The sequence below is a fragment of the Equus caballus genome, chromosome 24 (genome assembly GCF_041296265.1).
Source record: "Equus caballus isolate H_3958 breed thoroughbred chromosome 24, TB-T2T, whole genome shotgun sequence".
Lineage (NCBI taxonomy): Eukaryota > Metazoa > Chordata > Mammalia > Perissodactyla > Equidae > Equus > Equus caballus.
This window is the reverse complement of record NC_091707.1, coordinates 31,459,132-31,482,105: the sequence shown is the minus strand read 5'-3', so window position 1 is coordinate 31,482,105 and position 22,974 is coordinate 31,459,132. Positions and strand designations below refer to the sequence as shown.

The 22,974-nt window shown below is 49.0% G+C and overlaps 1 protein-coding gene and 1 long non-coding RNA gene across 5 annotated transcripts in view; one reads left to right on the top strand and one right to left on the bottom strand.

Annotated features, from left to right (window-relative positions):
- The window catches only part of DPF3 (double PHD fingers 3), a 243,182-nt gene that overhangs the window by 113,577 nt on the left and 106,631 nt on the right, over positions 1 to 22,974 (top strand). For all 4 annotated transcript variants that reach the window (XR_011432201.1, XR_011432199.1, XM_005605293.3 and 1 more), the window contains exons 3-4: positions 2,706 to 2,813; positions 20,494 to 20,621. Coding sequence is in view for 2 of the 4 variants with exons in the window: in XM_005605293.3 (XP_005605350.1) it covers positions 2,706 to 2,813; positions 20,494 to 20,621 (236 nt within the window). In the remaining 2 variants the exon portion in view is untranslated. The remainder of the gene's footprint in view (positions 1 to 2,705; positions 2,814 to 20,493; positions 20,622 to 22,974) is intronic.
- On the bottom strand, positions 1,207 to 22,247 carry LOC111770332 (uncharacterized). The gene is made up of 4 exons (XR_002803524.2): positions 22,048 to 22,247; positions 16,842 to 16,983; positions 5,483 to 5,564; positions 1,207 to 3,988 (listed from the first exon to the last, which is right to left on the bottom strand). It is a non-coding gene; the product is annotated as an uncharacterized lncRNA (long non-coding RNA).

Below are 22,974 nucleotides of genomic sequence, written 5' to 3'. Positions count from 1 at the left end.
CCTTCATACTCACCTGCTTTTGGTGAGGCTGGAAATACCATGAAGCAGCCTGTGGGGCAAGAAGATGACAAAGGCACAGAAACTGCCATGCTGGGGTGGGTTATGGGCGCAGTCTGAGCCCACCTTTTGGGGTTCTTCTTGGATAGTTTGGATGCAGGTGGATGAGTCTCAGCAGGGCCAAAAGTCATTCACTCCCTGCATTGATAAGTGTATCTCAATGTGCCTGCCAAGCACTGTGCTAAGCATCAGGGATACTTGAGATGAACGTGATTCCTGCCATCCTAGATCTTATAAAATGAGTAGGGGAGACAGTGCAATAAGCAGACATTAATGACAACACTTTGGGGAAATTGAGGGAATCTTGGGAGCTTATAGAAAAAGCCATTAAACCAGTCTTGTTAGATCAGAGGACCATCCAGGCAGTAACTAGAAGATGCTTAGACATCCAGAGATTCTCTGTCAGATACTGCAACAATCTATAAAGTTCTTAAAAAAATAGCTGCTCAATTCCCTCATGCACCTACCTTCCGACTGGGCAGGTATGGCATGGATTTTGGGCATCGGTGTTCCCCAGGTGATTTTTGGCTTCAGCCTGGATTAAGAATCAGTAACCCAAGATGAGCGGGGGTTAGGCAAGACCACTTCTGGGACATGGAGCAGCAGGTCAGCCCTTGTACTTGGCCTTTTATGAGATCCTGGGGAATTCCAGCTCCAGAGGTGGCCAAACATCTGGAAGGGACCCAGACTCAGTGTACCCATTCAGGGATTATGGGTCAGATATGACACAGTCCTAAAGTGAACCACACCAGAAGCCTTGAACTATTCCTGGAGGTACCTTCGCTCAAAGAGAGGTCAAGACTGGGCCTCGCATGGCAGGGAGAGCAATCTTACTTCTTTTTGATTTATTTGGTTTTCTATAAATCAGCCACAGCTGTGGTCCTCAGAACCCAGGGAGCTCCGAGCTTCAGGACCCTCCTACTGTGCAGAAGCCCGTGAAGTTATCCACAAAATCAACTATTAGGATGACTCTTGGACACGATGAGCCCTTAGCTCATAATAGCAGAGATTTTTCTCGAGCCTATAGGCTCCATCACCCTTAATAGTTTCTAAGAATTGAAAGGGGAAGGGTTAAAACCTCCACCTTGTTCATACCCTTGCAACCTGTGGGAGCAGCTGTGTGAATAAAAACGAAACTTAGCACATAAAAAGAATTAGAAAATTTTGGTTCCTTTAATGCTGGAATAATTGCCTCTGCTTTGGACCCAAACCAATAAATCGCTAGAGAAGATTAGTACAAATGAAAAATGAACGAATGGATAGATAGTGATGAAACTTTTGTAGATTTTCTCTGAAAAGGGCAAAAATGAAACCAGTTCTCCCCCTAACTTTTAAAGGCCCTGAAATGGAAGGCAGCAGATGGGAGGGAACATGGTCCTGATGGTTTCTGAACCCCGTGGTCCTTCGTCTAGGAAGGGCCCCTCTCACAGGAGACTACCTGTGTCTAACATTTGTCACGTGCCATGTTTATCCGCAGAAGACTGAGTTGTGACTTCAGTTGAAGTGAAGCTGGAACATATTCATTCATTCATTCATTCAGCGAATGTTCCATTTGATTCTGTGTGACAGACGCATTTCTGGTTCTGAGGATTCTGAGGGGAAGAAGACAAGGTCCCTGTCCTCGCCAGGTTTTCACTCGAGCAGGGGTGGGTTGGTTGGCTTGCTGGTTGATTGTGGGGTACAGCAGGCAGGCGTTTTTGTCTGCAAATCACCCAACCAGTCATAAGCGCTCGTCCTCTCGCCTCTGCCTCCACCCTCTGCCCTTTTCTCTAGCTATGGACCATGGGCTAGTGTGGGGAGTCCACATTCCTCCAAGGCCTCTGGCTGCCATACTCTGTGCCATAGGAGCCACAAGAGTGTTGTCTGATGAGCAAAAAGGCTCCTCAAGGTGCTGATGTGGAGCTTTGGTGTCAAAGGCCAAATCTAAATGGAGACTCTTGCTGGGAGACAGTGTGGTACAGAAGCCTAGCCCCTGGACTCCTGCCCATTTATTTCTGTAAGGCTCAGGCAAGTGGACAGGATGCGCAGGTAGGTGGGCTATGCAGGCCTGGAGCCGGGTCACCAGAGCAGGCTTACGTTCTGATGGAGGTTGCCCAGCGCTCCCTTCAGCTTCAGTGAGCTGCCAGCCGCTAACAGTGGGTAGAAGAAGCCAGTTGGTAGGAGATCTGGCTCCTGGAACCTGTTTCCTTAAAATGTTTCCCAATCCAGGCTGTCCACAGGTAGGCAGACTGACTCTGCTGTCCCACCTTGAAGGGAACCTGCTAGACCTGGACATGGGCAGTAGCTGGAGATCCACTGCCTTGGAAACACTATGGCGAGGTTGAACTGGAAAGGTCCCTCTTGTGGTCTGAAGGTACCTCTGTCCTCCCCAGGCCAGAAGAGCAGAAGTGGTTTTGGTAACGGTGATGGCTCTTTTTGGCATGGGCTTGCTGAGACAGCATGGTGGAGCACTCAGAGCAAGGGTCGTGGGGTCAGATGACCTAGATTCTACCTCGGTTCTACTGTCTATTAGCTGTGCGACCTTGACAAGTCACTTCACATCTCTGGCCTTCAGTTTCCTCTCGTTGCAAGTGAGAGGGTTAGGCAGGGTGGCTTCCTAGGTCCCTTCCAGCCTAGAGACTTTAACCTTTGCCTGTCTCTGTCCACAGGCCTCGCCCCGGGCCAGCTGTACACATATCCTGCCCGCTGCTGGCGTAAGAAGAGACGATTGCACCCGCCTGAGGATCCAAAGCTGCGGCTGCTGGAAATAAAACCTGGTCAGTGCCCTCTGGAGCTTGGCTGGGCCCGTGATGGGAGAGGTGGGGAGTGCTGGGCTCGCCCGGGACAAACATGCTTTGCTCCTTTTTCCGAAGGGCTGAGTTTTCCAGGAGAGTGAACGAGCCCAGTGGTGCTCAGAGGTGGGCCTGCTCTCACGTGTCAACATGTCCATGCATCCCCCTGAGATTCTCTCCCCTCTGGGTGTCTCGTGTCTTCCCCGTCTTTTTGTCTCCCTCTTGCCACCCCAGAGGAGCAAAGCAAGCAGGCGCAGGATGGAAACAGGCCCAGGATGAATTACTTTCCCAAAAGAGCTGGAGGAGCCACAGCTCTTTTGGGTCGGGAGATACCTTCCTGTGGCTTCAAGTAAAGAAAGCTTGTCCCAGGTTGTGTGTTTCTAAGGAGAGCGCACCGTGTGCCCTCACCCCTTACTGTGAATGAACTTCTGGAGCGTCTTACACGAAAAGGGCCAGTCACTTAAGATAGAATCCATCTTGGATATGGAAATGGAAGAATTTGGGGTGAGAATTTGCTGCTAGGTGATGCTAATTGCTTTGTGGCCATGCAGAAAGAATTGCTTGGTTTTCTTGACTACTGATGTGTTACTATACTTCTGAGTAGCTGGCCACCTTCAGACCTGTGTCTGGGTTGCAGCAAGGCCCTGGGTCCTTAGCTTTAAGGGAACCTCTGTTTTTGGGGGGCGCTGGGGCTGGGATGTGACTCAGGGTGGTGGCAACATTGCTGTCAATTGGAGCTAATGCAGAGCTGACATGCTCCCTCCCACTGTCGTCAAAGGAGTGCAGACCCGGCCTCATTCCTGCCTTTCCACACTGACCCCTTTGGCTGCGTTTTCTCTGCAAAGTCTCTACTTACAGCTGTTCAGGATGCTTTCACTCCGGGTTCATGGTTAAGCCTGATTCAATATTTTGCGTTCACCCCGATTTCACTTATGTAGAGGTTTTATTTGTTAGGGGTGGGAGGCGGCTAGATTCTTCAGTGTGCTCCATCCAAGCTCCAAATGGCCTTGCACAATTTACAGACCCTTGCAGACACTCCTGGGTCATTACTGGGGTTGTTCCAAACTCCCCAAGATGCAGGTTGTAGGAAAGCCAAGGCTCCCAGAGCGGCAGGATCCAGTAGAAATGGAATGTAAGCCACGGGTGGCATTTTACATTTTCTAGTAGCCACGTGAAAAAAAGGAACAAGAAACAGATGAAATTAATTTTTATAATAGTCTATTTAATCCAAAATATCAAAAATATTATCATTTCAGCACATGGTCAATATAAAATTATGAATGAAACATTTTACTTGTTTTTGGTATTGTTTTTGGATTCCAGGGTGCATTTTACACTTTCAGCATATCTCGTTGCTGACTAGCCACATTTCAAGTGCTCAGTTGTCACCTGTGACTAGTGGTGTCCATACTGCTTAGTGTGGTCTGGACCAGCAGCACAGGCCTTACCTGGGAGCTTGGTAGAGATGCAGAATCTTGGGTCTTAACCTGAATCTGCTGAGTCAGAATCTGCGTTCATCAGATCCCCAGGGCCACATCCCCAGAATGCACATTGAAGTTTAGGAAACACTGGTCTTGAAAACTTACAGGTCGCCAGACCACAAGTCGGCATGGCGTGAGTCCCCATCATCTCTATTAAACATATATGTCAATAGAAACAATTTACTTTGGAGGCAAGGGCTCCCTCCTTCCTTGTTCCAGATCCATTGGTCCTGGTCTCTTGGAAGAGGCTTGGATGGATGATGAGGTAACCCCTTGTTTGATCCTTAACTGGACCAATTTAATTCTGCCCCATTCAAAGCTTTACAGTAAGTACTGTAGCAAGAGGGTAAGCACATGCCAGGTGGCTGTGTGGACTTTGAGGGAGGGTCCTATTCAGGTGTCTATCACTAGTTGGACGTGTCTCCATGTTTGAGTACGTGAACCCTCTGGGTGTACTTCTCTCTCTGTAAATAGGCCAGTGGGGCTTGGGATTCCTCACTAGCCTTACAGGGTCATCACAAGGATCAAATGAGCCATGTGTAATAGTATTTGCCCTTTCTTATCCTTTTAATTAAATTTTTTTTAATTTATTTGAGTAGGTAATACAGTCACATATTTTGACCTTCCAAAGATAAATATAGTGAAAAATAAGACCCAGTCTCCAAAGAGGCAATCAATGGTACCAGTTTTTTGAGATTCTTCAAGATAGCTTATGCACACACAAGGAATTACATCTCTGTGACCCTCCCCTCCTCTTCTTACACAGCACAACCCCCTTAATTGTTGCCCTTCCCATTTAAAAATGTGTCTCAGGCATTGGCCATGTCAATATACAGTTTCCTCAGTCCTTTTTTACAATTACACAATATTCTGTTGTATGAATGCACCACAACTGATTGAACCAGGCTGTTCCCAATTGTTGTTTCTAATTTTTCCAATTTGGCTAGTGATGCAATGATTATTTTGTGTGTATATTAGGACACCGCATATGTAACTTGTTAATTTTAAGGCTTTTATTATAAATACTTGACGCTTATTTTAAATTGTTAGTCTTTAATTTTTTAAAGTCTTTATTCTTAACATTTGTATAAAATGTCTTTAAGAAGGACACTTTATATCAGACTAATTGGATTGTCTCTTATAGAATCAAAGACATTTAGTGCTTTAAAATACCTCAGACATCATTAACTCCCATTCTTTGTTTTCTTGAAGTCCAGACAGGTTAGGAGACTTGCTCAAAGTCACACAGCAATTCCTGTGGGAAACAGCAGAGAGTCTAGTTGTTTGATTTCTGTTCAGTGCTTTTTCTGCTTCTTCATGCTGCCAATAGACATACTAACTTAAAGAAATTTTAACAAGACTTTTTCCCTTAAAAACTTTACTTTATGAGTATAAAACTAACATACATTAATTCTTAAAATGCACCCAAGAGATAGTTGGAATTCCTTCAGTCATAAATGTCAGATACTCAAATCAAACGAGTCTAAGCAAAAGGGGAAGTTTGTTCACATAGCAGTGAATTTGTGTTTACCTGGTTTCAGGCATAGCTGCATCCATGGGCTCCCACATTGTAGTGAGGCTCTGTCGTCTCTGCTCCTCTCTTGAGGCAGCCACCAGCAGCCCCAGACTCAGCACTCACCACACCCAGCAGAAAGGCAGTCCCCTTCAATAGCTGTGGCAGAGAAGTCCCTGGAAGGACTGTTAGCTGACTGGGTTTAGGTCTGCCCCGCCAATCACTTACACCCAGGGGATGGGGCACTGATTGAATAATAGTCATCATCATCATAACTGGTGTCTGAACAGCACACTGTAGCTTACAAAGCCCTTTATAAAGCATTTTCATTTGTGTTACTGCCTTTGGTCCCTCCCATAGCCCCGGGACGCAGAGCAGGAAGGGAGGGTGAAACTGTTATATGCCCATTTTATAGGTCAGGGAAGTCAGGCTGTAGGCAAAGCCAAGGAGAGTTTACTGCGCTGCTCACACATCTGAGAACTGACAGCCTCACTGATGGTGGGAGTGAGGCAAGAAGCTCCTTGTGAGTGTCTGGTCCTTCTGTCTACAGACATTTACTTTGGCCACTGGCCTCTCAGTAGCTGAATGTGGAGCATCTGGAGTCACAGCTGTCTTTGATTTGCCCCATCCTTGGGCCTGCCGTGGCTTACAGGGAGGGGAAAGGAGGAACCCTAGGACTGGTGGTTTGCTGTAGCCAAGTGCCCACCAGCACATGGCGTCTGTGTCTGTGATCATTTGAAAGGTTCCCTTGGGCTCTGCCCTCATGCTTGGAGCAGAGGCCATAGTGGCTGTTCTAGGTCTTGGGTGGTAAAGGCCCAACCCCTGAGAAGGCCAGGGTCCTGTGGGAGGCCCTCCCTGGAAATATGAGTGCCAGCCTGGCTGAGGACAGGCTCTCAGAGGCATAGCCACATCCCAGGGTGGCGAGAGACCCTGGCTAAGCTGGGCTCACCCAAGTTAGGTTCATTCCTCGAGGCCAGCACCCAGGCGTGAGAAAGAAGAAATGGCCCTGGGCTGGAATAAACAACTTTTCAAATGACAGAGCTCCTTCTCAGACGAACTTGTTCCCTCTCTTTGGGTAGTCAGACCTACTACTGACCCTGCTAAAAACAAAACCAAAATCCCACAGCCTAGGGCCAAGTGTTTGTCATTTGTGTACCCTGTTCTGAGTCTGGACCACAGGGGCCAGCCCGGATCTCAGAACGTGCCACCACCAGCCTGTGACTGAAGGTTGTGAATAAAGATGCCTGCGGAGCGCTGGAGAGTCACTGATAAGGAGCCTCGGACCTCAGAGCATCAGGGCCAAGCATGACCAAAGAAGTGTACCACCCCCTTCCTGGAGGCCACACACATTTGCATTTGAATTTTTCACACACGTGAAGATTTCAGAACAGGGTTTCATCCAGGGCCTCAGCTAGCCCATATGGCACCTTTGTGTAAAAGTAGAAGAAGGCACCCCCTTTGGGTGGGCTTTTACAGAATGATGCCCCTTCTGGTGGATTATACAGCTCAAGCTAGGTCTCAGCCCTCTGTCCCCTGGCGGGTGTCCCTGTGCTGGTACAACCTGCCCAGCTTTCAGTGGCTCTGCCCTCGCCATTTATGAAATGCTGAGAGGAGCTTTTCCCTATTTTGGAGTATGTCCTCCCTAAGTACAGGGTTGACTTGGACAATATTTTTAAATGACTCTTATTTTTATCCCATTTGATTTGGGTTCAAAGGGAACTAGGTTGTTTTGGTTGATACTTTTGAGTGTAACTCAGGGTAGGGTCATTGGTCAGAGTCCCTAGAGAACTTGCTGCAAATTCCTGGTAGGTGGGGTCAGTCAGCTGGGTGGACGGAGGCCCACCTTCCCAGGGATATAGGAGGAGTTGAAGGAAACAGAGATGGAGGGAGAGGCTGAGGGTCTGCTCTCTTGTACATAGTGCAGTGGAATTGGGTATAACCTTTTTGAAGGTCAATGCATATTAGGATTTAAAAAGCACATGCTCTTTGACCTAGAAATTCTGCTGTTAGGAATGCATCCTATAAATAAATATGTACTCACAGTGTATAAGGTTGTCCATTGTGGCGTTGTTTGTAACAAGAACAACAAAGAATGGAAACAACCAGAAGGTCCATTTATGGGAGACTAGTTAAATATATAGTACGTTCATAAAATGGAACACTATTTTGTCTTTCAAAGGAATGAGTAGAAAAAAATAGAAAGATGCCCAAGATATGTTGTTAAGTGGGAAAAAAAAGCAAATTGCATAATATTATGTATAATCCTCTTTAGATAAAACTTGCTGAAAATTAGTAATCAGTTTGTCCATCCTAGGTTGAATTTCTTTAAATTTATGGAATCTAGAAGAATGAGTTTGTGTTGAAAGAAAACCAGCGAATGAACCAACCAACCCTCGGCACCCTCTACCACCCAGCCCTATGGAGTTCATCCTCTTCTCTGTCTTCCCTGCCAGCCTCCTGGTGTGGGCTCTCCCGAGCTCCCCTTGACAAGCTCCAGGAATCTAGTCATGTCTGTGATCCTTGGGGCCTCCCTTGGGCTCCAGCATCAGCACCCATCTCAGGGGAGAGGGAGAGAAGTTCCCCTGATTTGTGAGAGATGGGGCACTGGTCTAGAGCAGAATTATCTCAAGGCATGAGTTTCCTTCCATGTCAGACCCTACCAAGGAGAAAGAGGAGATGCCACAAGCAATTTATCATGCCAATGCCCAGCTTGTCTCTCCCGTCTTCCTTTGTGTCCCTGCCTGAATCCAGCTGGTGGCAGGCAACTTTCAGCAACAAAGACCAGTGTGTAATATGGGTTAGAGTTGTCCTTGACCCCATGTCTGCAGAGCTGAGAGCTCTATCAGGAAACCAGGTCAGGGCAAGGGGAGGGAGTGTAGTTCAGGAATCCTGAGGGAGCTTGGAGAGGGTCTGAGGACAGGGCTGCAGAACCATCCACTTCTGGTTCAGCTCCTCAAAGCACAGAGCTCATCTGGGCTGAGTAGCCATCATGGGGTGGGGAGTAGGGAGCCGGATCATGGCTGCTGCTAAGTCATTTGTTCCTGGGCTAAATTATACACTGATGGAGTACTCCCCAGTCCTGCTGTCCTCGTCCCATCTCCCTCTCTGTGAATGTGCCATCTCGCCTTTACTGCTTGCTGAAAATAAAAATGTGTCTGTGTGGGGGTGGGATGGGGCCGAGAGCTGGGGAGAGCTCTTTGGAATTTGAAAGCATTCTCAATGTCCCTGGACCTATGTGTTTCTCACGCCGAACATCACCCCTCCGATCAGCCTTGAATAAACATCTCGCAACCTCCTACTTGCCTGGGCGTCTGAAGGACAACACATACAACATTATTTCTCTCCGCTGACTGACAATGCAGTTCAGTGTTCTCTACAGCTTGCACTGGGCTGCAGAGGCAAATGCAGGTGTTTCATGGCGCAGCCATCACAATTCATGCAACATGAAGACTTGGGCAGGGGCCTGGTGCCAGAGAGGGGCCTCCCCTGGACCGTTTACCCAAGAATGGGGTTCTGTCCTTGCGAAGGGGGAGCCGAGCTGGCAGGAGAGGAAGGTGGATAGTAGATATCCACCAGAAGGCCCTGAAGCAGGGCAGATGTTGGGCAAAAGTCAGCTGATTAAAAAAGAGGCCTTTAACTTCACTATTTCTTTTTTTTTTTGAATGAAGAAAAGAAAAAGGCTGGGAACAAACTTTTACTTGTGTCCCTCTGGATTAAATGCTCAGATCGTCTGCTTAGATCAATTTAACATCTTCCAACCCCAGACCTTTTGGTCCCCGTGGTCTAGGGCAGATTTCATCTTTATTTTAGAGGTTGGAAAACTGTGGCACCAAATTAGGAAGTTAATTTCCCAGAGGACATCAGTGGTGAAGCCAAGGAAAGAACCCTATGGGGAAGCCTGTTGGAACCGGTGCCATGTTGCTCCAGGACGCAGCACACACATTCATCCTGATGTTCTCACATCAACGGCGCTGTCACAACAGACGTTCATCCTGCTCCTGAAATGTACCTGAGGCTTGCAAATCCCTTCTGCTTGGGGACACTTGGGGAGCAGCATGGCTCTTTGCCACTCTTGCCAAATTCCAAGGGTGATGGGAGGGAAGGCAGCCAGGAATAGGGTTCTGGTTCTTTCTCTTCTTTTTTTGGCAGCCACTCAACGACTGGGAATGAATGACCAGGATAGTCACTGCCCCTCCACACATGTTGGGGGGACATGAACAGTGGGGTAGGAACTCTGAGGAGACGGTAGCCTAGGGTGCCCCCGAGCAGCGGGTGCCATAGCCAGTTAACAAGCAAGTCACAGGGACCCTCAGAGGTGTGCCCCCCCGGGGGGACCATCCAGGCAGAGAGGCCTGAGTCCCACCCGCCTGGGCAGGGGCGGAGAGGCTGGCTTCGCCCACCTAGGGTGCTGTTCCTGCTGCACTGAACTGCCAGCACTCTACAGATGGGAGCAGGCTGCGGCCAACTTCCCCAGCTTTTGAAAATCCTGCATCTTAATTAGTTCCCTACTGCTTTCGTACATGGCCCACATTTTAATAGTCTCCAGGCTTCTTCCACCATTTGCTCTCTGATGTTCGCTGCGATTTCTCTTCTCCTCAAGACAGTCCCCCCTGACTCCTCCAGCACCCTCCCAGTCCGGGAACAACTTAGGGAAGGCCGATGTGCCAAGCATGTAGCCGGAGATTGATGAGCCTGTCAGCTGGCTCCCTCTGCCCCCCGCCCTCCCCCTCCCATGGGCTCCTAGCAGGGATGAGACGGGCGGGGGTAGGCGAGATGCAGGGAGGGGAAGGAAGGGACCCGTGGAGCCCCCAGCCAGGTGTGAGCCAATGGACAATGCGACCTTCTCCCGGCTGGCAGAGGAGTCTGGCTGTGTCCTTCCGAGGGGGAAGGACGCTCCGGCTCCCACCCCCATCTGTCAGTGCTTATCTGTCTCTGGCGGGGGGTTGCCTGAGCTTGGTACGGCTGGGAGAATGGATGCCTTCGAGTGCATCAGGGGGAAATGACCAGTCATTTATCTCTTTCCTGCAGTGTCAGAGCCTGCAGCCATCCATCCTGGAGGCCTGCAACAGCAGCTTCTTCAGCTCTTGTTGGCCTCCTGAGTAGGAGATCGGGAGAGAGGTGGGCAGGTGACTCCTGCCTCTGCTTCATGCCCCAGCTGTTGATGCTCCTTTTGCTTTCCTGGCAGTCTGGGGAAAGGAGCTGGGTCTGGGACACTGAGCCTGGGCCTCCTGGCACTGCTTGTGTTCTACAAGGCTCTGGGAGCTTGGGCTGGCGGAGGAAATGGGCAGCAGCTGGGAGCTGGTTGGGCAGCATGTGCAGTGGCTACAGAGTGTCTGCGGCCATGTTTTGCAGTCGGACCTGGCAGAGACACATTTAGAGGATGGGGTATAAGACCGAGGAAGCTCCCTGTTCCTCCATTGCCTGCTCTCTTGCGTCTTTCCCCAGTGGAAGGGGCACACTTGGAGGGCAAGGGCCCACCTGATTCTTCATCTGCACCCCCAGCACCTAGACGAGGCTGGCACATGGTAGGTGGACAGGAATGACTGATGAAAGGGCTGAAAGAGAGAAGATGCCGGGGTTCCATCTCAAGCTTGGAGGTCATGGCTGCACTGCCACCATTCCCCTTCCATGGATGAGGGAGACGGAGGTGGAGAGGAGAAGCCTTCGGCAGCTGACCTGGCCTGTGGGGCCTGTCCCAGTTTTGCCATCTTGCCCCTTTTTGGTTTTAGGTCATAGCAGCCTTTCCTGTGCTCTACAGCTGTGTTCTGCAGGAGAAAAGGCACCAAACAGGGATCACAAGGCCTAGGTTCAAGTCCAGACACCTCCACCCACTGGCTCTGTGATTTTGGGCAATTACCTTTCTCTGGCCTCAGTTCTTCATTTGGGAAATGCAGATCGTGGCGGCTGCTTTGCTCGCTTCTTAGAGTTGCTCTGAGAGTCACAGGGATGGGTGGAGCTGGAGGATGTGGCAGGGGTGAGGAGGCACCTTGCTGCCACCTCAGGGCTGCCTTGCTGGGTGGGCCGAGGGGGCATCAGCTAACGCTGTTCCTGTCTCCAGCACCGACACACTCCTTGCAGGCAGCTGCTGCCCAGCTGGAAGAGCGTGTGTTGTCCGGCCTGGAATGGGAACGCATATTGCCCTAGAGTCTTTTGAAAGGCTTAAGTCTAGTATCTTCTACACTGAGGAGAGGAGACCTGGCAACGGGCTGTGGGATCCACCTTCACTAGAACCACGGCTTGCACAAGTGCCCCACTTGTGTCCTAGAGCTTAGTCCTCTGGCATCCATTGCCCAGGGTGCAGACATCAACTTGGAAGGCTTCCTACCTGCTTTGACTGACACCTGTTATCCTGTGGTGTGCTAGGACGGGCCTGTCTGGCTGGGGCTTTTCTCCTGCCCTTGGCCTTGGCTGATCTGTCTGCTGCTTAGCATACACTCTGGTACGGCTCCAGACCTTCGCCCCTCAGCACTAGGCATCCAGCTTCTATCCTGGTTTACTGTGTGGGGATGCTGCCCGCTCAGGGGCCAGGGACTGCTCCCCGATATATACTTCCCCCTGGATGTATCTGACTACCAGGACGTAAGCGCCATGAGGACGTGGCTTGGCTGCGTCACACAGGGCCCTCTCCTAAGCACCAGCTCGGTGTGGGGGCTCCACGCGTACTCCTAACGGGTCTCCTTGCTTCTGTCCTCACCCGCCGTAGTTTTTTTCAGAGCCATCCTGTTAAAGCATAGGCATCCTCATGTCACTCTGTGCTTGAAACCTCCAGTGGCTTCCCATAGCACTCAGAGTAGAAGCCAACATCTTGCAGTGGCCTTCACGGCCCTTCAAGGCCCCTGTCACTCTGAACTCGGCCCCTACTCTTCCCCCACCTGCCGTGCTCCCGGCAGATGGGCTGGCCACAGGGCCTTTGCACCAAGGCTCCTTTTCCGGGACCCTCCTTTCCTGGGGGGCAACGTGGCCCCCTCTTGCCTCCTTCAGGTTTGCCCTTTCCTGGGCACATTTAAAAGTGTAACTGCCCTCCCACCGCCCCCACACTCCAGCTTCCCCTTCTCTGCTCTGTTTGTCTCCAAAGCACTCGTGACCATCTGTCATACTGTGCATCTCACTTGTTTGTTTTATGTATCATTTCTCCCCCTCCCCACCCCTAGAATATAACTCCTGTGAGGCAGGAATTCTCGTCTCTTGTTCACAGCTGTGTCCTCGCACCTAGAACAGGGCCCTGTAGACAGTAAGTGCTCAGTAATTGTTCACCCGATGAATGAATAAAGCAAGGCATCTTCCATGTTGTTCCGCTGGGGTCTCCAGATCTGCAGAACGATGCCCACGCTGAAACTGAAGCAGGGCCAGCACCCCGGCCCTCAAGCTGTGTCTTGTCCTCTGCCTCCTGTCTCTGTGAACAGCTCCTCTTCGCTTCCATTCCCCCTGTGTGCATGCCCAGGCTGGGGGAGGCCGTGCCTCACTGCGCCCAATGGCCCGAGAATGTCAGAAGGTGAGGAGCTTGCCGAGAAGCGCAGGCAGAGGGCAACTTTAGGAGGCGACAATAAGGGCACCCACACTGACTGAGCACGCCCCTTGTGCAGACACTATCCATATCTCATTTGGCTCCATGACAACACCGGGAAGCGGGTTTTGTTCTCTTGGTCTACAGAGGCGATCAAGGCCAAGTGTGTTGTTTAGGTGCTAGAGCTGAGATTTCACCCCAGAGTGGCTCTCGCACGTCCCAGTTACCTGTATGCCCTTGAACTGTGTCACCTCTCAACCTGTTCCCATCATCTGTTCCCTCTCCATCATCCTGCTAAGCTGCATTGACTTGGTTTGCTGGCCAGCCCAGTGGTCATCTTCCTTTGACAATGTGGGTGTTTTCCTGTGTCTCAGGGGTCGAGGAATGCTCCTCTGTGGTGCTGACCTCTGGGTGCTGGAGGTCATCCTGTGTGTCAGCTTCAGGGAGTGCGTGGGTAGGCACAGCAGAGAGTGGGGATCAGAGGCCATTTGGGGGAATGAGCAGTCGTCCTGTTGTGTGACTATCCTGGGATTCTAAAACAAGCGGTAACGAGGGCCTGCCGGGCACAGCCTGGGTGATGGGTCCTTAGTGTGAATCTCGTCTATTTTGAGCTTTATGAATCACAAAACAGGGAGTCAACGCAGCCAAGAAAGGGCACCCCTGAGGAATGAGCAGATGGATTCCTGGGCCTGCCACCATCTCAGGAAATCAGGGCTTTGGTTTCCCCCAGTCTCTTCCCTTGTAGGGTGAGAGATAACAATAACCCGCCTTCTCCCTCCCCATGAGTCTGAGAGTCTGATGGGGATAAATGAAATAATGATGCTTAAGCTTCTTGCTCCTTGGTGTAAGTTGATGTATAAATCCAAGGAAATATGATGAGCTTAACTCCTCAAAATAATAAGCACCCAGAAGAGAAAACTGCACATTTGTATTTTTAAAGAAAAACTAGAGGCAGGTAAAAAAAAAAAAAAAAAAAAAATCTGAGCACTCATGATGTAGCAGGAGGATTGTCTGCCATTGTCTGTGGGATTTCTTCCTCCCTTTTGCACCATAACTCTATCTCCAGGCCTCTTGCGTCAGAGAGAGCCCGTGATGGATGGACGGATGGATGTGCCTTGTCGGGGTGTTTCACCACGATTTCCCTTGGGGCAGTCTGTCTGTTGGCGGAGCACAGCCTCCCGAAAGATGGTATCTCTTGCAAACTCGACAGCTAACAGACAGCTCCTCTCTTTGTATATTTCCCCAAAGAAGAACTGTCTTAATCTGTTTTTTATACGGCATATTTTATTATAATCCATATATAACTTGCAGGTTCCCAGTCCTCCATCCTGAGCCAAAAAATGCACACGGAGTCAGAGGCTCTGGGAGCCTGTGACATCCAGGCGTTTGCATTTTCAAATGACCTGGGATTTAATTACTCACTGTGCTCCCATGTTGCACTTTCGGGCTCATCTCACCAGCATCCTGTTAATGAGCTCAGTGGCTCCAACCACCCAGTAGAAGCTGTGCTTTCGGTGCATTGGGTGGCAGGCTTGGGGCACCTGTGTCAAAAGCCTGTGGCTTTGATCTCCAACCGAGAGGATGGCTGCCCTGTCCACAGTCCTGAAGAGAAGCCCTTGCTTGTCACTGGCAATTTTTTTCTTTGCTTTTCTTTGTGCTTTTCTTCCTTTTTTTTTTTTTTTTTTTAAAGACTTTCTATGCTTCAATCCTTGTTTGTCTAAGAGGTTTTTTCTTATTTGGAAACCGATTTGCTTTGGTTTGCACAGAAGCCGTCTCTGGTGTGATGGATTGTGCTGGAAGTCACCCAAGGAGTATCTCTGTTCCCAATTAGAAGTGGAGGCAGAGCTGCTTACGGGGGCCCAGGGAGGCGGCTGGCTTGGGTGACAGCAGCTGCTGCTCTGGAGAGAGTAACGATCCGTGGGTTTATATCCGTGTGTATAAAATCAGGCTAATTTAAAGATGAATTATGTGGGTGTGTTGGACCATTTTCTTTCAATGTGAAATGTATGATGGCTCCTGTCCGGTTATGAGGTCCCCAAATTTGTATAAGGGTCAAAATGAATGCACGTTTAAAGTATTACTAAATCCCATATCCAGATGAGGTGTATTAGAAGAAAACAATCAGTGAAGTCCCTAAGGGCTCCCTAGGGAGCGTGTCTAGGACGTACGTTGTGCAAGAGCTTGGACCTGTTACCTTTTTTTCCCTTCACTCTGGGACCTCCTGTGGTCAGGTGCCAGAGAATGTACCCTCTGCTGGTTTGCTGGGAGGGCACTGGTTACTCCATCACCCTGACCTTGCAAACCTTACCCACAGTGCTTTGAAACCAAAGTTTGCCAGTGGGCAGCTAGAATGCTCTCCTGGAGTGGCGCTTGGCTGGGTATTAAGTTGGCAACATTCAGAACCGTACTTAACGTCCTTCCATGTTTTGGAAGCAAAATCATAGCAAATGTTACTTTTAATGCCATAAACCTGCACCAATATGTTAGCTACCAACCACGTGTGACCATGCAACACTTGAAGTGTGGCTAATCTGAAAACGTGCTGTAAGTATAAAATACTCACCAGATTTTGAAGACAATGCAAATAAAAGAACGTAAAATATTGAGTTAATTTTTATTCTTATTTATTTTTTTGATGAGGAAGATTTGCCCTGAGCTAAGATCTGTTGCCAATATTCCTTTTTTTTGTTTGTTTATTTGAGGAAGATTAGCCCTGACCTAACACCTGTGCCAGTTTTCCTCTATTTTGTATGTGGGTTGCCAGTGTGGCTGACGAGTGGTGTAGGTCTGCACCCAGGAACTGAACCCAGGAACCGGGGCCACTGAAGTGGAGCATGCTGAACTTAACCACTAGGCCACAGGGCTGGCCCCTGTATTAATTTTTTAATATTGATTACATGTTGAAATAACAATGTTATGGAAGTATTGTGTTAGAGAAAATAGATTATCCAAGTTAATTGTACCTGTTGCTCTTTACTTTTTAAAATGTGGCTACTAGAAAGTCTAAAATTATGTAAGTGGCTTGCATTATATTCTCTTGGACAGTGCTGCTGTACCATTAAAATCAGAATTACTCAAACTTTGAGAATAATAACATGGAGCATTTGTAGGGTACTTACAACATCCTAGGTTCTTTACATATACAATCTAATTTTTGAATCTTAAGTTTTGAATAGAAAAAACCCAAAAATTGATAAGCCCCATTTTCCGCTCTGTTTCTCACACTGGTTTTTTGGGTGGCTCTTGCAGAGTTTCTTTATGCAGTGTATTTCTTTGATTCTCACACCAATACTATGAAAGAGATACTACCATCATCCCCATTCAACACATAAGGAGACGGAAACTTAGGGGCTTAAGTAACTAGCCGATGGTCCCTCAACTGGTCCATGGCAAGGCTAGGGTTTGACTCCAGGAGTGTCTGCAAGCAGAACTTCTATGAACGTATTCAATATTTTGGTAGTTAGGCAAGAAGGATGCCAGTGAATTTCTCTGTGACCCCAGGAAAGTCTTCTTACCTTTTGGTGCTCCACGGTCCTCATTGAGGGGTTGCACTCCAGATGCTGTTGGAAGTCCCTCTAGCTCCTTGTGTGTAGGGAGCCCATTCCATTGTTCCCATTTTGGTTCTCTTCTCCCTCTTGATTCTGATACTGTGTCCATCTGGGAAAGGACCAAAGGGCCAAGAGAGCAGGTTAAATTATGAGAAAGCGGGATGGAGGCATATTTAGCAGGGGAGGAGGAAGGAGCAGGAGGAGGAGGAGGAGGAAGCCCACAATGGATGGGAAATTCTGTGTGGGGTCAACACTGTCGTGGAAGAGTGAACGCCGTATGAGGATGTTCAGACGGAGCAGAGCCCGGAACTGTGGCACAAACCCGCCCCCAGCCTCAGCAAAGACCTGCCTTTGATCTCAAAAGATGAAAACTATGGAGAGGGTCTAGGAATGCAATGAAAATGCACAAAGGTTGGAAAAAGACTTTTCAAAGAAGGACCAAAAAGAGGCAAGATGAAGTCTGTACATCCTAGAGATGAGGTGAATGGGTTCCAGAGGCAGATCGGAGTCAAGTCAAGTCAAGTCAAGGCTGGACTTTGCTCCTTACCTCCTGGTCATATTAAGCGAGTTCCACACCTCCCTAAGCTGTAGTGTCCTCATCTGTAAAATGGGAGAATAACTGTGCTCGCTTCTTGGGTGGCGGTGGGGATTAAGTGATACGTAGCAACAACATCCGCCGCATTTTGAATGATTACCAGGTGCCAAGCCCTCTGCGTGTACACAAACATATCAGTGCCTGTTGGGGCTGAGCCTGGGCCTGCAAACTACTAGTAAGGATTCAGCAGGTAAGGCTCTCGTCACGGCCTTAATGGCGTCAAGAAAATATCATTTGGCTGCATTCTCATTCCGCTGTGTGGCTTTCCGTGAGGTTACTTAACTTCTCTGAGCCTGAGGTGACTCATTTATAAAATGGGATGGTTAAAGCAGACGATCTTAAGGTCCTTTTTGGCTCTAGAATGCTGTGTAATTCTGGAAACAGAATTTATTTAGTGTTGAGAAGGCTAAGGCGGATACTAAAATATGAACTTCAAATATGTGTATATATGATGATTATAAGTTTGAGGGATGGTGAGCAGCTGTCCTCTTTTGCCTGAGAACAGGACATGAGCAACATGTTTTAATTGTTTTAGATTAGACATTTGGAAGCGTTTTCTGACCTGGGAGAAAGAGTAATATGTCATCGGAGCAGGCGCTGGAGTTGCGCACTCTGAGCTCATTAAAGTAGACAGTTGATGATTTTTCTGACACTCAACTTCAGTGTTACTTCATCACATAGGCCTCCCCTGACTCCCTGGTGTAAAGTGGACCCCCTACCATATTCTTCCTATACATTTCACTCTGTTGTTTTCCTCCATCGCACTTGTGACAATTTGTAGTTGGATATTTATTTTGTATTTAGTGGGTTTTTTTAATGCCTTTTTTGGGGGGGTGAGGAAGATTGGCCCTGAGCTAGCATCTGTTGCCAATCTTCCTCTTTTTTTTTTTTTCTCTCCCCAAAGGCCCAGGACGTAGTCGTGTACCCTAGTTGTAAGTCCTTCTAGTTCCTCTATGTGGGATGCCACCACAGCATGGCTTGATGAATGGTGCTAGGTCCATGCCCAGGATCCGAACCTGTGAACCAGGGGCCACTGAAGCAGAGCACGAGAACCTAACCACTTGGCCCCACCCTGTATTTAGTGTTTAGTGTCTGTAACTTTAGACTGTAAACCACCTAAAGGCCAGGACAGCCTTTGTTAAGTTCACCTCCTGTGTACCTGGTCCCTGCCCAGAGGTTGTCTTGTGCAGGTGTTAAGGAAATATTTGTTGAACAAATGGAGGGATGGATGAGTTTCAGAGGTGGTTGATTTGGTGGCGGTGCTTCTTTGATGGAAGTGGATCCTCGCCTGCCTTTTTTGGTAAGAAAAAGACTTTATCTCTCAAGAGACTCTAGATACTGTTTCTCCTTGCTGCCATCTTCTTTTGGGGACTGGCCCCTGTGGGTGTGTGTTTCTTCAGTTTCAATGGGATGCCCGAGCGCCCCTTCCTTGTGGACTGGTCGGCCTGCGTCTGGTTCTAGTGGAGGAGATGGAACAGGGGAGAGTTCCACTGGAATCAGAATAAAGCCCAGTGGAGCAGGGCCTGATGGTACTGGTTATATCCGTTTACCTCCACTCCCCCACCCACTCTTTGTCCTTCTTTACACTGCCCTGTGACCCAGGAAGCTGACCTCAGCGGGCTGTATGGACGAGTCTCCCTTGCCCTCTGGTGTCCAGTTGAGGTTGGCCAATGGGAATGCAGAGCAGGAAGATGAGTGTGAAAGGAGAGAGACTTTGGGCTACGGGGCCCTGTGCCTTGGTTCTCTTGCCCACGAGTCCCCAGAGGCAGGGCTCTTCTCTGCCCGAGAGCTCTGCTACAGCGCTCTCTCCAGGGTCTTGCAAACCCTCTCTGCCCCTCCAGGAACAGCAGTGTAATGGCTCCCAGTTAACTCCCCTGAAGGGCTGCACCATTCCGTGTTGCTCCCTTATTCCTGCCACACTCCTGTAAACAGTTCATATACTAAACTCTCAATTCCCCCTTACAAATGGGCATTCATTTCCCCTGACTGTTTTCTAGGCCCCACTCCCTCGTGTTCTGGCGCCCATCTTACCTGATACAGGGTAGGGACCATGCATGTAATTGCCAGGGGGTATGAGGTACAGGATCAGAAGAGGTGGGAGGAATATTTTGTAGTGAATCCAAATATGATCACCTATCCTCGAGGTTTCTGTTTTTAACGAAACAAAACTAAACAACCCTCTTTTGGGTTAGGAGTTTGGGGGACATCTTGAGAAAGGGATTCAGCTTCTCTCTCTAGTCTCTCTCATGGGCAGGGCTGGCTCTGTCTGCCACTGCTCACCTGACCCCATGACCTCAAGCCCCAGGTAGCTGGTCAAATTCTGATGTCTTCAGAGAAAGTGCCCTGGTGTGCGGGCACTGCAGCTCCCAGTGCTGATCTGGGCGTGTTAGGCATTGCACTCCTTCTTTCTTCCCTTGGCTGGTGAGTTGATGAGCACAGCCTCTCTGAAGTTGAAATAGCTTTTCATGGAGCAAACTGGAACTGGGCAGCCAGCAGGGCCGGGGGCAGGTCATGGAGTTGCCTACCATAGCTGGAATGGAGGGAGAGGATAACAAGACTTGAGGCCAACACTGGTGTGTACTGCTTTAGAGTTTTCAAAGCACCTGAACGTAAAGGTCACAAAATGACCCTGTAGGGGGCTGGGCATTGTTATCCTCACTTTGTAGATGCAGAAAAGGGCTCTGGGATCTTCGAGCACCTTGTCCAAAGTCCCAGGGCTAGAGGGTGGCAGAGGCAGGACTGAGACCCAGGCCATCTGATCCCACGTCCATCTGGTGCCCTGTCTGCTGTGCTGTCTCTGAGGGTGTAGGCAGGGTTGAGGTCTCTCTAGAACTGTGAACTGGAGATGGAAAAGCTGGACCCAACTCCCGTCTTCCTGTTCCGCCCCGAGGAGAGAGCACGGGCTGTCCTGTGTCCTACCCAGGAACTCTGGTTCTGGCACGCTCTCAAGGGCCATGCCTGCTGTCCCTCTTGTCCTTCCTTCTTCTAGTGGCCTGACGCTGCTTTTCTGTCCTCATTTTTCAGAAGTGGAGCTGCCCCTGAAGAAGGATGGGTTCACCTCAGAAAGCACCACCCTGGAAGCCTTGCTCCGCGGTGAAGGGGTTGAGAAGAAGGTGGATGCCAGAGAAGAGGAAAGCATCCAGGAAATACAGGTATTTCTGTGCCCACTGGGGCGACATCACCAGAACATCACCGTTGTGCTTCCAGAACTCCAACACTGGCTTGAGTCCTCCTCTCAAGGGCAAGGCCTGCGACTCAAATGGCCTCGTGGCACCGTTGCCAGGAAGCTGAAAAATTCTTTTCAGATTTAACCTGTCCCCGGAAGAAGTCATTGTTCCTCTCCCTTGATCTCCCTATTTAGCCATTCAAAATGTAGTTTTGAGCCTATTGGGCAGCAGGTACCATGCTAGGTCCTGGGGACACGGTGGTGAGAAGAACTCAGTGGTGGGGTGGAGAGTCCTCACCCCCGTGGAGTGAACAGTCCATAGTCCAGAAACGCTGGGGTTGTCTGCCCCAGCCAGTCCTGGGTGAGTGCCTGCCTCGCCCCCACTGCACACCCCTCCTTGGCTTTAGTTGACCAGCCGTCTCAGTTCTTGGCCAGCACTGCCCTTCCCTCCTTTGAGGCCAGTGCAGAAGTCACCTTGCAGGCATAGCACTACTGTCACATGCAGGGTCACCACGCAGGAGTATAATGGTGTGCTCTGACCATTTCTTTTTTATTTGTTTTGAGTCCCCATTGTCCGGTACAATGGTTGGCACAGAGTGTTGTAATAATATAAATTAATATGAATATTACAGCATAGTTTTTAATAATTAAATATGATTAAATTATTACAATTAAATTACATTTATGTTGTTTATATTTTATATTAAATTTTTATTTTTATAAGTATTATATGTTATAATATTACAGACATTAATTTTATACCCAATTTAATATTTATTAATTCATTAACATTATAATTACATTAGTAATAGTTCGGTTTTTGATTTGCTTCATAAATGCCATTGGTGTGTGAGGTCCATCGAGTCAGGGACCATGCTATCGTGTTCACCATCATGTCCTCTGGCCTTGCATGTGCCCAGCAGGGTCGGGTCTCAATAAAGATGTTGAAGGAGTCAGTGAATCTGGCCTCCTTCTCTGCCATTCCTGTGTTCAGATGGATGGTCAGATCTTTTCCATTTAGTTGTCACAACGTGGCTAATATTTGTCCCCTCCTCTGCTTCCCATGAGCTAGAGCCCTAGGGAAGACCTTATTGGTGTAACCTTTGTTTCTCTAACACGCCTTGGAGTCGTCTTCCATCCCTGTCTTCCTCATGCGCCCGACACCCAGTTCATCAGGAAGCCTGTGGACTGTGCCGGCAACAGACAGACATCCCTTCTCATCACATCCACCATGGCTACCCTGGTCCAAGCCACTCCCATCTCTGTCTGAGCTGTTCTGATTGCTCTCTGAGTGGGCCCCTGCTAATGGCTCAGAGGGAGCCTTTTAAAATTTAAGTCGGATCCTGTCCTTCCTGTGCTCAAAACCCTGCACTGGCCCTGTTCTCCCAGAGTAAAAGTCAAGGGCCTCTTACCTCTCTGACTTGGCTGCTTCCTCTTTGCCTCGCTCTCTCGGCTCCAGGCACACCGACCTCTTTGCTACTCCTAGAACACACCAGGCACGCTCCTGACTCAGGGCTTTGCTCTGGCTGTTTCCTCTGCCTGCAAAGTCCTCTCCCCTGACATCTGCTCGGCTCTCATCCTCACTTTCTTCAAGATTTGCTCCTATGTCTTCTCTCTGACGTTTACCCTGACCACTGTATGTAATACCACATCCTGTGCCCTCCTCACCCCCGATACTCCTGATTCTCACTCTGCTTTCCTTTTCTTGTCCCCATAGCTCTTACCACCATCTAACATACTTCATAATGTACTATTTATTATGTTATTGTTTATTTTCTATTTTCTTCCAATGGAATGTAAACTCCTCAAGGACAGGAGTCTTTGTCTATCTTGCTCACTAATATAACTCAAGCACCCAAACAGAGCCTGGCACTTAGTAGGCGCACAATAAATATTTGTTGAATGGATGCACGACCGAACGGATTCCTACAAGATGCCCCGTCCCCAGGCCTTCCTTCTCCACATTTCCTACTTTGCTAGCTGACTTTCGTCCTGAAACAGAGGTCTACTTGTGCCACCCTCTTGCTAAAAATCTCAGCTGAAAGACTTTTGTTTCCTACTAAATAAATGCAAAATGATGACTGTGACCTTCTTGGGCCTCTTCCTTCTGCTCCTAACCTGTTTTTCAGCCTTATTTCCCTCACTCCTTTACCCAATCTGTTCTTCAGCCTTCTTCCCTCCATGCCTTTGGTCACGCTATGCCCTTGATCTGGCGTATCTTTCCTTCCATCTCCATGTGTACAAATTCTACCCATCTTTTAGGCTCAGCCCCAGTGCCACCTTCCCCAGGAAGCCTTTCTTGAGTCCCCCACATCCAGGGGTATCTCTTCTTGCCTCTG